The 15,981-nt window shown below is 36.5% G+C and overlaps 1 protein-coding gene across 2 annotated transcripts in view; it reads left to right on the top strand.

The window, feature by feature from the left end:
- Positions 1-15,981, top strand: part of BABAM2 (BRISC and BRCA1 A complex member 2) — a 162,222-nt gene that overhangs the window by 23,127 nt on the left and 123,114 nt on the right. For both annotated transcript variants that reach the window (XM_064708927.1, XM_064708928.1), the window contains exon 4: positions 10,322-10,416. In XM_064708927.1, coding sequence (XP_064564997.1) covers positions 10,322-10,416 — 95 coding nt within the window. The remainder of the gene's footprint in view (positions 1-10,321; positions 10,417-15,981) is intronic.

Here is a 15,981-nt window from a genome sequence, read left to right on the forward strand (position 1 = left end):
TTAGCCAGGCTCATGTATCAGCCTACTGTAGCTATTTTGACTTTTCTATATATATGGAATTATGGTTCAAGAGGATTACCACTTATTTTTTCTCACTGAATAAAATTAGAAGATTTAAGTCCTAGCTAGTAATTATTTTAAGACAAAAGAAGTGGTTCTGCATTCAGAAGTCTTGTGAGTAGTAGCTGTATTGTATGAAGCCAGTGCCCTCCCAGGTAGAACTTTTATTTTAAAAATTGTTAAAATGTGTAGTAAACTTAACCCATTGAGTCTTGATGTGTTCTGCAATGTGTAGTAGATTCCACTTGAATCATGTTTGATGACCATGAGCAAGTCAAAATATGTTTCACTGAATGGCATGTTTTATAGAGTGGTGTCGTGTTCTGTGGGACCATCGTATCTTATACAGGGCCATGTTTGTACGTTCTGAGAGATGTCTTATTTCAAGTAAAGGCTGAAGCTGTTCCTGATTCATAAAGGAAAATGGATAGACTAAAAAGCCCATATGCAAGTGCACATACATAAAGACTATATTCATATATTAAATGACTATAGTCCAGTTAAAGTACCTAGAAATATGATTATGGAATATGCATGAAGTTAAATTTCAGTGTCAAGAAATCTGGGGTTTTTTTCTCCAGTGTTCTTATATTTCTTATATCATGTACACAATTAAACAAAAAAAAAAGCCTACAGAGCATGTTATGTATTTTAACAAAGACAACTGAAAATGCTGTAAATAAGTGTATCTTTTTCAGAGGTGTCTAATAATAGCTGTAAATTCAAGAAATAATAATCCTCCACATTTCAGTGTTACATGTTTGAAAATGCTGTGAATCATTAAGTCTCACAGCATGCGGAATAAATAGTGATGTGTGCAGATTCAAGAAAGCTTTAATAATTTTGTGTTTAGATCTGTAACGATGGCAGAGGAAGACAGCTATAGTGTGCAAACAAAGATGTTTAGATATTTTATTGTAGGCTGTTGCTAGATATGTTATCTTTCAAGGGCAGAATATTTCTGCAAAGGAAAGTTGCGAAATCTGCGAGAATAAAAAAGATTGGCTGAATGCATTCAGGATCTCCAGTGTACGGGCTCAGATGTGGTACCGAATAGAGGCTGAAGTGTTGTAGTTCCTTTGTGGTTTGTCTTACATCCTCTTTGCAACAGATTAGGTCTTTGCCTATCATCAATCATAACCGCTGCCACTGCACAGGCACCCTTGTAGCAATGCCACTGTGTTGGAAACTGTTGGTGTGCAGCTTTAGGGAAGTGTAACTGCACGGTGCAATCCTGTTTTCCAAGAGACCAGAAAGTTCACAGCTTCTCAAAAAAGGAGAAAGCCTTTCCTGCAAGTGCACTAACTGCCTGTAGTGTAAAATAATTGTTTTGTAAACTTTGCTAGGAGCAAACATGTTGTGATTTCAGAGTGGCTTGTTGGCTGTGTAATGGGCTTTTTTTAAGATGTCACGTTCACCTTACTTTGCATGTATGAGGAGCTGCTGGAATGTTACTGAAGAGTAATGAATGACTGAGGAGTTACTCAGCTCCAGCCAGGGACCTTGGAGATACCCACAATTTTATACTGGAGAAAATACTGTGCCAGTGTTCAAGATAAACTAGTTTGTCATACTAATTGTCTTCTATCGCACTTCAAGTCATGCTTTCAGGGAGGCACTTTTATTTTCTTCTGTAAGGGAAATAATTTTATTTGTTTTCATAGTGGGAATATTTAGAAAACTTGAGCTTAGTCTTCCTTGACTGTCAGTTGAAATCTGAGATAGCTATATTGTTTATATTACTTCATCCAGTACTCATGTTGTTGCATGAAATTCCATGTTTTTCTCTGTATTAGAGTTTTTCAGAGTTCTTATTTGGAGTTTTAATTTCAGGAAGACTGTCTGGAATACCATGTAAGAGATTGAATCTTTGTTTCTGGAACAAAACTTACTTTGTGTAGTGTGCAGAGGTATCCTTTATTGCTAACTGGACTGCAGTATCTGCTTCGAAAAGTTCAGTATCCTTTTTGATGAAGTATTTGTGTATTTTGAAGTGAAGTGTTCCATAACTCTTGCAGATATTTCAGTCTTAGTTGATAAAACATCAGTGCAGATATTAGCAGAAATTGTCAGAATAAGCGGTTATAAGCTGCAATAGCCTTTATAATTAAAACATGCCATTTAGATTCAAATTATTATTTTTTTTGCAGAAATCCTTGGAATATCTTGGGTTTGGCTTTTCTTTTCCACTCAAGCTTTCATTGCTGCTTGCTAGGGAATCTGACCTTTTTTTTTTTTTTGGCTTTTGCTCTTCACATTTTCTTTTTCAGGCACTGATGCCTCCTTCCCTCTCTGACCTTGAGTGCTGTCATCTGGAATTTCACAGTGATTAAACAATGAGTTGCCCTTGCAATGGTACTGTTCTCTGTGGCCTCTTGAACTCTAGTATTTTCATCTTCTGTCTGATTTTCCCTGTTTTTATGTGAGTGGATTATGGCTCTGGGTTCTACTACCACCATATTGGTTTCCTTGATCCTGAAGAACATTTCTTTTGTTTCATTTGAAGCTTAATTTTTAATATTTTGCTTCTGATTTTTGTTTGTTGGATTATTACTCTTTTTGATTATGGGCCCTAAAGGAGGAAATCAGTCTTGATGCCTAACCAGTCTAAGAATATTGCCCATAGTACGTGGTACCCAATTTTGGCTATTTTATTCCTGTGATGGAACTCTTTCAGTAATTTCATGTAGTCTTCTTGTGGATTTCTATTTTAAGGAATTTAGTAAGTAATTTAAGTAATTAAGAGCAAACAGATAAATGTAGAGAACAGCCCGACCTCCCTATTGCCCCTTTAAAGGCCACTTTGCCAAGTAATTTGCTAAACACTTGTTTATTTTGCCAATAAACAATTGTAAAAATGAATTTTGAAGTTATGTAAGATCTAAGATTCTCATAAGTATGTTGCTGCAATGTGTGTGTTAGTGTTTTTTGCACCATTTGGTTATTTTACACAGGCTGTATTTAGGTTGAGGCTCTTACAAGGACTTCCTGGTTGCTGTAATTCAGATTATACTTACTTAGGTGTTGTCCTTACCTGTGTAATAAATGTCTCTTTTTAGGGTCATGCAATTTACCAAAGATTTTTCCAGGCAATATGTTTTCTGAAGTTTGGCTGAGTCTTGCTTTTTGTGGCAGGAGTAATAAATCTTTTTCTGTCAGTAACCTGTTTGTGAACTAATGACTGTACCCAATGAGAGTGTCAAGAGAGACTCTAATCTTATACTTATTTCTTCTTTGTATTCAAAGTTTACAACAGTATTTCTCCCTTTAAAATAATCACTTTCCTCTTACTTGTGTTCTTTGTTCACTTTTTCTTATGTTCTAGGCTTCTCTTAAGCCAGTAAATTACAGAAGATTTTGCAATTGTAAGTCCTAATGTATTTCTTCATCAAGAGAAGTGATCTTGGAAGTATCTATGTACAAGTGTGGACTTAGAGAGGATTAAAACATTTTATGTTAGGCCTCCACAGTGGCGTTGCTATAATGCCTTGCTACCTTGCTCTTTCCTCTTTTTTTTGCCTGTTTGGGCTGCACATACTGGTGATGGTCTCAGGTCCATTTGCTTGAATCTGTTTATCCTTTGCCTTCACCTTTCCTTTTCTCACCTACTCAGTGTTTGTTTTAATTTCTTCAGTTGCCTGGCTTTAATTTCTACCAGTATCTTATCCCATCTTGAATTATCTGTTGTTCTCATCTTTGTCCGCTTCAATTCTAATGATAAGATTTCTGAGAAAGCAGTTGCCCAGCTGCAGAACTGCAAGTTACTGAGATTGTCTTGATGCCTTCTTGCTCAGCTTGGGATCCAGTTTACTTAATTATATTCTATTTTTACAGTTTTTCCCACTTTACAAAATAACAGACTTTCTCTAGTCTTACAGCTTTTTTTTTTCCTCATTCAGCAACATTTGTCAGTTGAAGTTAAAGAAAAAAATGACCCACGCCTGCACCCCTTTGTCCAAGAATGAAAATAACATCCTGAAAATTCATCATATATATATATATATGTTTATATTTCTTCTGTTGGAAAAGTGAGACTTGATTCACTAACCTCACTAGAGGTGTCTTATTTCTGAGGTTCCCAAGGATACTTTGCTTGGCCTTTCCAGCTTCTGACCCATAGGGCACTCATCTCTCTGAAAACCATGTTCTATAGCTGCTGTAAATGTGCCCTGAGGCATCTCAAATGAGACAACACCTTGGTTTAGTCAGCTACACCACGTTCATGGAGATTTGGTCTTCCACAGTCTTGCGTGCGCTGGAGTAGCTGGTATTTCTTCTGGAGTGTCACAGAGGTGCTGAGAAATTGGTTTGTTTTTTTCCTAATGCAATCAAATATTTTTTTTTCAATTTGTCCCTTTATTATGAGATGGTTTTGAGTCTTTAAGCTAACTTTTCTGCCTTTCTTTTTCTGATATCTCAATTTGCACATCACATCAGAAATTAAGCTCAAAAACACCCTTTATTTGAGAGCAGAATAACCTGTCAGCAGCAGTACCACAGCAAAGCAGAATTACTCATGTATCTTTTTTCAGTAGTAGTAGTTTTGTATTTAACAAGTTCTATTGTAATTTCAGGAACTAATCTTTCTTGCCAACCAATTGCAAAAAGGGTTCTATAGGTGTTGTAGTACGGTTTTTGACTTAAAGCCTGCAGAACAAATTCTTCAGGATGGAATCCAGTGACAAGGATTCCAGGCAGGTCTGCATTTAGTTAATTTAAATCCTTTCATACTGCTGACTGCACTGACTTAGTGTCTTGGTTGTAGTGAGTGACTGATTACTTTTGTATTTGTAAAGACAATCAAAACTGACTGGTTTAGGTAAGAATTTATTTATAGAAGAGACTGATCAGTGGTTCTTGTCTACAGTTTACATGGCTACTGGAAGAGACAGGTTGAATTTTGACTTGATGAATAATATAATTCTACTGGTTTTTCCTTTTTAATACTCAACAAGAGCATTTTCTGTATTTTCCCAGAACTGATTCTGCACATAGTTTGGTCTCTTGCTTCAGCAGTTGCCTTATTATCTGTGAATGCATTTTGTTATCAAGTTGCATTTGCATTTCTTAAAAGCCAAATGGGTTGATCTCTTTCATAGCAAATTCCATTCAAATTGGTCTTATTCTAGGTTGCAGTGGCCACACATGTTTATTCTACATACTTAGTGCTGACTTAGAAATTCTTGGTGTCAGAAGAAACTGAAGCATATAGATATGTTTTCAAAAGTAGAGTTTGAGAAGTTAACTGGTGGACTGCTTCCTAATTTTGCTGCTGTTGGTTAAACAGGGATGTTAATGCTGTGGCACTCCTAGCATAACATTTTTCAGTACTACAAATTTGTAGTATAAAAAAGAATAAAAATACCCCAAAAATGAAGTTACCAGGAGAGAAAGAGCTGCATAGGGCAGTAGAAAGCGATTGTAGGGATTTTAGAAATTTCTCCTTTTCTTGCTGAGATACACCTGTGTTACTTGTAGTCAGTTCTTATTCCTCTGTTAGATTTGCTTATGCATTTTGATAGATGAGAAAAGAGCAGACCATGTGAGTTTTAAAAGAAATTATAGATTTAAGTATTAATATTTCTATCTTTTTGTCTGTGGGGAGCAAATTAACTTTTCTTTTGAAGTTCTGTGAAGTAAAACATTTCAACATTTAATGCTGCTTGCCTGAGGATAAAGAAAGGAAGAGAAAGTAATATTTTTGGATAATTGGAAATGTAATTCCATCAAAGTAATTATTGGCTGGTATATCTACAACGATGAGGAGTGTGAAGGTTTTGCTTGCCTTTTTGCTTGGCTTGCTCTTACACTGGAATAGTCATGGTCAGTAGTACTGTGGAGTGCCACACAGCTGGCCTTCCATCAAGGGAAAAAGGACAAACAGAGTTGAAATATATGCAAAACTAGAAAGTTATGCTGGAGATGCAAAGAAAAGGGTATTTGTGTCATTTGGGTGAGAAGAGCAGAGAATGCAGGACTGTATTGATTTTTCATTGTTTTTTTTTTTCCTCCAAGGTTAGAATGGTAAATGTTCACAAACTCCTAAGTACAGTAATTTTGCATATTACTTTATTGGTTAAAAGTGCTACTTTTATTTACCTCAGTTATATTTGAAGAGGGTAAGCCACAGTTAATATCATGTAAGCATTAAATATAGTACTTGTTATAAAAATGGCTATTTCTAGTAGGTCAAGACAAACTGTTAACTTGTGATTCAAAACATTTAGCACCTTATATTTTGTAAGCTTACTGCAGAGACTAGTGTTAATATTTATGTGAAGTAAAACCAGATTTGCGTTGGCTGTTGTGATTGTTTAAATACCTTTTATTGGAGTGTAATGAAGCATGTTTTAGTTACACGTCACAGCCCTGCCAAGCAAACTGATAACTAAAACTGCAGTTTCTCTGGGTTTTGATATTTAACAAGAACAAAACTCAGCTTTAGGATGGATCCTCTTAATCTGTAGTCTGGTTTGTTACTGTGTGTTTCTGTTGCTGTAATTTTGGAAAGTAGCTCATGCTCATGGCTGCGGATAGGGCAAACACCTTCATTGGTGCCTAAGCCTTTTAGGGTCAAAAGTGTTACCTTTTCTGTTCTAGTATGTAAATTGAGCAAGACATAAGTGAGACTGTATGGAAGGGGAAAGCACAGAACAGAAAATTTGGAGAGACTGGGAATGATGTGTATGGATGTCTGGTATGGTTAAAAAAAAGGTTATTTTTTCTTTTGTTTGAGGAAATAGTTGAACATCTTTGGATTCATGGCAGAAGTGAGATTTAATAGAATAAGATTTGACAGAGGGAATGTGGTTTTTTTTCATTTTAAAATATGTTAAAAATTTGTTCTAAGGTCAAATCTTTAATAGTAAGATGCTGTCTTTAACTTCCAGAATGAAAGCCAGTGATGATAGAAAATCACTGCTCTTTTCTAACTGTTAACATTGAAGTGGAAACAACATTTTGTTCTGTACTTCTTTGTCTCTATTAAATTGTTAGCCAGCCTGTGTGAGGTTAGATTGTAGCAGAATAAATTAAGGCTTACATTTGGCTAAAAGCTTATGGTACTGTAGGAAGGAGGGCATAAAGGATACATTTCTGTTTAGTAAGAACATAAGAGCAATGGCATCATTTTTTGTTTCCATAGGGTTGTAGAATATTTTGAGTGTGGTCTCACCAGTAGTGTTTTGTGGATGTATAATTAATAGGCACTGAACTACTAGTTTCATTTATTCTGAAGACTGGAGAACCTATGTAGCTATATAAAATGTGGGCTTTTGGAAATAGAATACACTATAGGAAAAATAATCTTGACATACATATTGGCATTAATATTGATAAATTTGGTCTCAAAGTGACTTTTATTGAAAGTACTTGGGAATTTGGATTTGAGTCATGTTTACCCTAGACAAGTAGAAACAATTTTAGCAATTATAAATAATTATGAGTAACAGACAATCAAATATCGCTATGTTAATTTTTACTCTGGATTCTCTCCATTCTACCTGGATAGTTCCTTGGTATCAGTAGGTCATGAATACTTCTAAAATGCAAATATGTATATAGTTGGTCATTCACTGTGGATAAGGACTCATCATGGCACTCATATTTAGTGGAAGAAGGTGTCTGACAGAAGGTCTGAAGAACAAATATGAGCATGTGAGATAGGTAATAGATTCGTTTGTCCAGTGGCAATGTGATGTACCTGACCTTGGTGTGACCACACATTGCAGCTGAGTGGTCAGAAGAGGCTCCCATGTCCAAATGTCCCAGATCCCCCAGCATAAATCATTGCCTGGCATGTGCAGTTGACCTGAACCCCAGATTGTTAAAGTTCACCACTTAGCATGTTAAACATAGTGCCAGCTTTTATTTACTGGTATATTGAGCACTGTGTATAATGGTGTTCTGGGAGCTGCTGTGAGTTCACTCTGTGAAACGAGTTTGTGCCTACTTGAATCTCCGAGTGGCACCTACTGCCACAGCTTTGCTGAGGTTCACCCCTTACTGTGCAGCTCATAGAGGTGGATATGGTTTATTGCCAATCTCACTACTCAAGCAGAGTCTTGAAGCTGCCTCGTGATGTAGGGTTCTGTAATAGTTTTTTCACTTCTCAAGTATGGAGGTGTAACATCAAAAAAACGCTGTTATTTTGATCCTTCTTTTAGTCTAAGCAGCTTTTTTTAGTACGTGTGTAGTTGGAGTGCAGCTCTTAAGTGAGCTGAGCAGTAGCTATATCTTATCTACTCTGTTTCACCAGCTCTGTTAGAGGAGGAATGCAGAGAATGAAAAGCATGCAGCTAGCACCTGCAGGATGAAAAGTGTGTGCTAAATGAGTTACTTAGCATCACGTAGGAGCATGGCAGCAGCACAGGTGCAGTCCTTTCCTTTGGAGTAGCATTGCACTGCCTAAGTCATGGGCCAGGCTTTATCGTTGTGCTGTTTTCTGAGTTACTCATAACTCATATTCAAGCCCCTTTCAAAACACAGGAAAAAAAATCTATTAAGGTGAATCTCCTTCAGTACATAACCTCAAGTTCACTGCTCTTTATGTAGAATTTGATGGACTTGTTGAAAGGAACCACACATGACATTTTAATTGCGGTAAATATCAAGAAAAGCGTTGTGTCATGATGATGTAGGAACTACCCAACCTAGTAAACATCAACTTTTTTGATTCTTGATTCTTCAGTGCTGTATTATGGTTTAGGCTAATCTACCAATTATTGTTTCTTACTTAATATAGATGCATTTCCAGTTGCAATTTTATGCCTTTTCCTCCAGGACTGGTGCACACTTTGTTCTTTTAAATGAAATTTAAATTAAATGAAAGGTTTTATTTTTATTTTGAGTGTGTTGGGAGTTTTAACTGGCAGACCTCTGCTATTTTCTGCACCCCATACTTACACGTGCTCCTGACAGCTGTGAAAGGAGGGTGGGAGTGCGGACAGCAGAAACCCACACTGTGCTCTGCTCGTCGCATGATCAGTGACTTTGTGATTTGAAGCCATACTGTAGAGAATACCTACCCCAGACTGGCCAGTGGCTTCTTGCTCATGAGCCTTCATTCCCTGTAATTAATCTTCATGGCATCCTTGCTTCCAGCTAAGGCCAAGTCTACAGAATATCTGCAATTAAAACTGTCATGTTAAATGTCTTGAGATGGTTACGTCACTGAGCCAGCAATATGGCTTTGCAAGATTTGTTCCATCTAATGCTTTTCCCCAGTTCTCCATTCACAGTTTTTTAAGAAATAAGAAGTGGCGTAACTTTCTCTGAACAGAATTGTTTATAAGGATTACTATACTGGTTTTACTTTGCTGTGTGGGTTTTAAATGAGTCGTAACACATAGTAGACAGTATTTTTCTCTAATGTCTCCTACCTCATAAATCTGTTTTATGCAAAAGCTCAGTTATTCTTTCATATTGTCATAAGGAATGATAGGGAGGTAGACAAGTAAGGCTAGAAACGCTTATTTTAATTTTTAATCTTTTTTTCTTGAACAGTGGGTGGATTTTTTTGAAAGCTCAGATGCATATGACCACCTCTTGATCTATATGAACTCTGAAGTATGTCTACTAGTGAAATACTAGAACCCAAATTTCCTTTAATTGCCTATCTTGTGACACTGGCAAGATGAAAGCTCAGTGCCAAGCTGTGATGAAGTCTTATATTTTCAGTTAATTTTCATCTCTCCATTTAAATGTGCAATACTGCATTTCTCTTGGCCAGAATTTGGGTAGTTGGAATGGTTCCTATTGAACTGTGTATTCTTCCTTCCAAGAGTTGGCAGTGGTGAGGAGAAGAGAGGGAGTAAGTGCTACTAATTTTTAAAAGCTCTGGTATTTTGAAAGTCGTGATCTTTAGTAGTTTGCAATTGACTTTTAATAGACAAAACACAGCCATCTAAATATGGTACTTTTTATTAAAACAAGATCACTTTTCTAACTCAGTGTTTTCAGGCACTCCTCAATAGTATTTGAATTCCAATTTGAGATACAAAGCAATAATATAATTCGTGTTTCATTGCTTGCAGAGGAGGAAGAAGCTGCGCCTCAGGAATTTGACTTCATCCCCCAAAACATCTGATGCTTATCTTGCATGTGAATTTTTGTAACAATTATGTGGATATATACATGAAATATATGTAATGTAGCTGTCAAATTCTGTGTTAAAAAATGTGTGTTATATGTGATTATTTTATTTTTATTTATAAGCACATATATAGAAGTGCAAACAATGTTTCCATTTGTTGCTTTTCAGGGGATATAATTTTCAATGCTCACTATCCTGACCTACCACCAGATTTTATCTTTGGAGAGGATGCTGAGTTTTTGCCAGATCCTTCTGCCTTGCATGTAAGTACTTTACTATTTGAGAACCTTACACCTTGCAGAGAGACTTTGCTTTTTTTAGCATAGCTTCAGGAACAGGAATTTTATAACAATGCAAAATAAAAAAGAAACACACCTTTTATCACACTGATATTTTGAGTGTAAACACATTGCTTTCGAAAATGCTTTAAAGTTGAATTTAAAGTTGAATTTGTTGCTTTCCAAAATTGAATTTAAGGTTAAAATGGGGGGAAGGAGGAGGGGGGCGCAAAGTTTAAAACATTTTAATCAAGACAATATTATTGTTTATCTTTAGTTACTAAGAATATGTGTAAAAATATGTCTATTTAATATCTGACCATCTTAAATGACCTGTCTCAGAAAAAAGTTCATAAATGATGTCTTTAAAAGTATTTATCTGTAAAATAAAGTTGTGTAAATTGGTGTCACATTGTTGATTTTTGGTTTTGGTTGAGAAAGGCTATATCGAGTTAATTTGTTTTGGGAATCTCTGCATTACAGAAAGCTATGTGCTCATGTGTGTTGGGGTTATCTAGGCAAAGAAATTACTTTCTAAAAGATGGGAGGAACAGAAATTAATGAGAAAATGCCTTTATACAGCCTTATTACTACGGAAGGGGAAACAGCACAACCTGAGAGCAATCATTTTGTTCACTAGTCACAGTTAGCCTCAAGTAGTAAAGCCTTGTTTGAAGAAGCTATGAGCGCTTATGCTTTTACAATAGTTCTCCCTCTCAGAACTTACTAATGGCACAGTGCAGAGCCCTTGCCTGCAGCTCCTCTTGTGCTTCATGAGCACATCTCCAGAGGTCCCCAAAGGAATTCGGTGGCTGTCGTGCTGTGGTACTGGTGTCATGGTGGAGGTTGAACATGTCCTTGATGTGTGACATGACAAGTGTTGGCTTTTGGTTTTACCTTTCACTTCATAGTGAGTTATATACAAGGATCAGAAGAATTAGTTTTAATAATTATTTTTAGCATACCTAATAAAACTTTCAAAAGGTGAATGCCGTATTTCTTTTCTTCTCCTGGTCACTTTGCTGTTAAGCTCACAAACTCCTTTGGGTAGGAGGCTGTTCATCATGGTGCTGATGAACAGCTATTTCATTATGCTACTTTATAGAAAAGGTTTTTCATTCTATGGCAATTCTAGAATTGTTTTCACACTCCTTTATTTACAAATTCTGTTGTCCTCTTTTTCTCATTTGTTTCACAACCTTCACAATTATACAGCCTTCTGAGAAGTGTTCACATTAGCAACTACTTTTTATAGTTGATATTAAAAAAGCGAAGCACCTTTTGATGTACTGGAAAACAGAAATTAATAACAAATTGCAAATGACCTATAAAATAATTTGGGGCATCTTGCAGAAATGCTGTTCAGCTTGCTGAGAGTGGTACGGTGCCATATTTCTCATGTGAAAAGAAGTCACTGACAGTTGTGATCTACAGGAAAACCTGCAAAGATAAAAACATCCTTATTTTTCTTTCTTTCTTACATTGTTCATTAATGATGCTTTTGTTTGGGAGTGTTGCTTTTCTTCTGCCTAAGCATAGAAAAAACTTGTTGTCTTTTTTGTTGGAAAGCAACTTGGAAGAGCTATTTGTTTCTTGATACATAATGAGATATTAACCAGCCTATTAGAAAGTAATTAGAACAAACCAAAGAAGGAATCTGCAAGCCAACAGTGTTCCTTTGGTCATTATGCCTTGCTGAAGCATTTACTATGTAAATGTAACCTTCAGTTTGTTCTGAGGTATTGGAGGATGTTATTCCTACCTTGCAGCTGTGGTCTGCATACTGTTCCTTTAGTTTTGCATTCACTTTTTAAAGTTCCATATGGTTTGTAGATTTTTTCTTCAGAATGTTGCATCAACAATAACTTGCTTATTATGTGAAGTCTTTGAATAGCTCCCTTTTTTCCAGAAATGTGAGAGCTGTTTAATGAAGATAATTTTAATTGAATTCTAAGATATTAGCAGAATTCTTAAATATGTTAACATAGCTGTCTACTGACTAGAAGTCAAATACAGATTAGCACATTGACCATAATTCAGTGCTTTTAATCTTGAGCAGTCTTCAGATACTTCTGATGCAACAGTTCCTGGCAATCCAAACAGAATCTACCATGCACAAAAGCATGTAGATGTTATTCAATGAGGAGCACAGTCTCAAAGTAAGTAATATGTGCCATTGAATCTGTGGGAATTCTGACATTGAGCCTGCATGCTCTGGTCTCATCTGTCTGAGTGTCTTGTTTTTTAAGAAGTCATCACATGTTGTTAGATGGCTTGAGTCAGGCATTATGCTTAGCATGAAAGGAGAACCAGGTACTCCAGATTCCTCAGGCTCGTGTGGCTCTAATGGAGGCTCTCAGTAGGCATCCCCAAAGACATTTGAATGGCTGTGTTGCAGATTGTTTCAGTTTCCATGGCCATGGGCAGAGCTTCCAGTTAGGTTTTCATCTGAGCATGGTAATAGGTGTAGCTGTTAGCCAGACAGCTAAAGCAAGATTCCAGAAATACTGCATTCTAAAAAGTGAATGCTGTCAAGGAATAGTTCCTATTTTGGGGCTTTTTTTATTTATTTATTTTCCCCAGAGAATTCCTGAATTATCAGAACAGTATTTCAGCAGAAGCCTGAGCACTCTTGTTTTATAAGCAGGGGTAATGCTTTCTTGAATGAATACTGCAATTGCAGAATCAAGTTGAAAACGCTTATTGAAATTTAGCTTTGCTTTCGTGTCTTGCACCAACATTAAAGTCACCTGGATTTGAAACTCAGCTTGAGTCTCAATTTCAGCACTGCAAAGTATGTGCTTGGTTACATGTCTTAGCAGTAGTGGTCACTCTGCTGGGGTCTAACTGTGTGCATGCTGATCCTGCCAATGATGTCAGCATTGCAGAGTGCTTCAACAAGGGGCAAGTGGTCCTTTTGGTTTGTTGTACAGTTTTAATTATAGTGAACGGGCTAAATTCTTTAGGTTGGTGGTGCTGTTCATGCTCAAAGAATTATTAAAAAGAAACATTTTTACATTTTATTGTCATTAAGAATGTTTTCCTATCAAATGCATTTGATACTTGCATGTATAGTATGCATAAATAAAATCAGCTTCTTAGAATGCGAATAGAAAAGTTCTTTCCTGCTCTAGTGTTTATTCATTTTGGATGACAAGTATTAGAAATGTATTTTAAAAACAACCTATGATTCACTCCGTTCTGATTAAAAATTCAGTTGGCACACAACAAGATTAGTGATTGTGTACGGATGAGATTAATTTGGAGCTCATTACCATGACGCCAGTTTGAGTAACAAGAATTGTTTGTTATGTTAGCCTAGTTGATTGTTAATGTGAGCCAGTTAATAGCTGAAGTGCTTATTCGAAATGTTAACCCCATTTTTCCAATGATTTTGAATTATCTTCTGTTTGGCAAAGAGGATACAATAGAAGTATAAGCAAGGTAACTGTCAGTTCAAGGAAATGGGTATCTTAGTATTCTACTTCAGGTCTCCAGCTAGTCTTGCCAGAATTATTCTGCCCACTCATTGCTATCGAAAAGGCTTCAATAGCCATGGTGGGATTGAAGGCAAGAGGACATGAGCATTTCCTGAAGCCTAGTAAGTTCTGAATGTGTCCTTGTGGGCTAGTATATAGCATATTCCTTGTGGGAATACTTAGTGCTGCGTTTGCATGGGAGCAAGATGCTGTCATCACAGACCTTCAGAGAATAGGCTGCTGCAGTTCTCATGCCCGTACCTAGCACTGGGAGGATTGTTTTCCCTTGTGTAATTGTTGATACTGAGTGCAGATTCCAGTCACTGTGGAGTTAATTCAAATCATTGCGCTACTCAAGTGTATTGGCTGTCAACTCTATATCTTCTGTAGACCAATGTTTGTTTTTAAGTTCTTGTATTTATGCTTATTAGACTTATTTGGCTATATGAGGACTATAGTGAAGGTTGTATTTTTTTCTGGATCTCTGTTCAAAGTCTTGATCATTATTTCTGTTGGTTGCTGAGTTAGCTTTTAATGTGTAGTGCAGAGATCCTTTAAATATCCCCCTTTTCCATTAATTTTTATTTATTTACTCAGGTGCATGAGACACATGTTTAACAGTGTCAGTTGTCACCCTGCTCACAGTAGCTCCAAAAAAGCTTAAACACCCCTTATATTAGTTAATGCTCTTTGAACTATTTTGTTCTAAAAAGTCTGTCTGTTGTATTATTAGCAAGGATTCAGCTTTTATGTGTTGTAGTGTGAGAGCTCCCCATAAGGGCAATGAGTTCGTTGGTTTTAGAGTGTGATTTTAAAATATAAAGCCACAGCAGTGAGTTCTGCTTGTCTGAGAAATGCATGGGTGAGTTCAGCCTGTTTAGCTCTTTTGTGTGCTGTATCTCAAATGGCAGCAGCAGATTTCATTCTTGGACCCCCAACCTGCTGCTCTTGTAATGAAAGCCTTGAATTACTTCAGCTTCAGTTGAACTTGGGGACTTTAAGTGAAACGGAATGCAGAATTGGATCCTTCAGTTTATTAGAATTCCTTATTTTTAACTGCTTTGTATTCCCATTTATTGTGTTCATTTTTCAGCCATGTCTTGACTTTATATGTCAACATATCTTTTGATTATTTATAATCCCACGTTATTTAACATTTAATTTTCTGAAACAAATATGAATTCTGAAAACTTTTTATTCCTGTCCCTCTCTATTGATCCTACCTATTTGTATATATGGGGAATGCAGGTATGTGTGCACACATGTATATATATGTGTATAAATATACATATATATGCATATAGTCACTGCAGCCTTGCTGAAGTTTGTCTGATATTGATAGGCAATGGGAAAAAAACACATTTTATGCCATCAGAGAAATAATTTTTTCAGGAACTTTCCCAAGGACTTTTTGACTGGTATTGTTAGCACTTACGGGATACATTTTTGTTCATGTTTTTGAAAATAGAGATATACCAGTGCAGCACTCCTTTTAAAGTCAGATCTGAAAAAATATAATTTTTGAATGTATTTTGATCTGGTTGTGGTGCCTGAGCTCCACACTGTTCCTCAGGGAATCACAAAATCACAGAATAGTTAGGGTTGGAAGGGCTCTCTGGAGATGGATCTGATTCAGCCCTTCTGCCAAGTTGAATAAGTACTGGATTTAAAATGAGAAATCTCCAAAAGAGGATTCTGGCTGGGAATCCTCTCCTGGTGTAGCCTGGTCAGCTTGACTGCAGCATGCCAGCATTCAGGAAGTCCTTCTCAGAAGTCACATGGTGCTGAGAGCAAGTGTTAGGATTATCTCTGCAGATGTGTGGTAAAGATGCTGGCTATGCAATCCAGCAGGAGTACAAGAGGATGACAGGAAAGCTTTTCCTCTCATCTTTCCATCTTTGAGTCCATCAAAACCTTTCTACACTGAGAAATTATTAATTTTTCTCCTTGTTTTAGTCTTCTTAATTTCTCTTACAGCCTTTTGTTTTTGTCTAGAGTTGTTAATATTTATGTGGCTGAAAGATGGCTATCCACATTGTATTACTTTGCCATTTTCTATTCATGTGTAGTC

The sequence above is a fragment of the Zonotrichia leucophrys genome, chromosome 3, assembly GCF_028769735.1.
Source record: "Zonotrichia leucophrys gambelii isolate GWCS_2022_RI chromosome 3, RI_Zleu_2.0, whole genome shotgun sequence".
Taxonomy (NCBI): Eukaryota; Metazoa; Chordata; class Aves; order Passeriformes; family Passerellidae; genus Zonotrichia; species Zonotrichia leucophrys.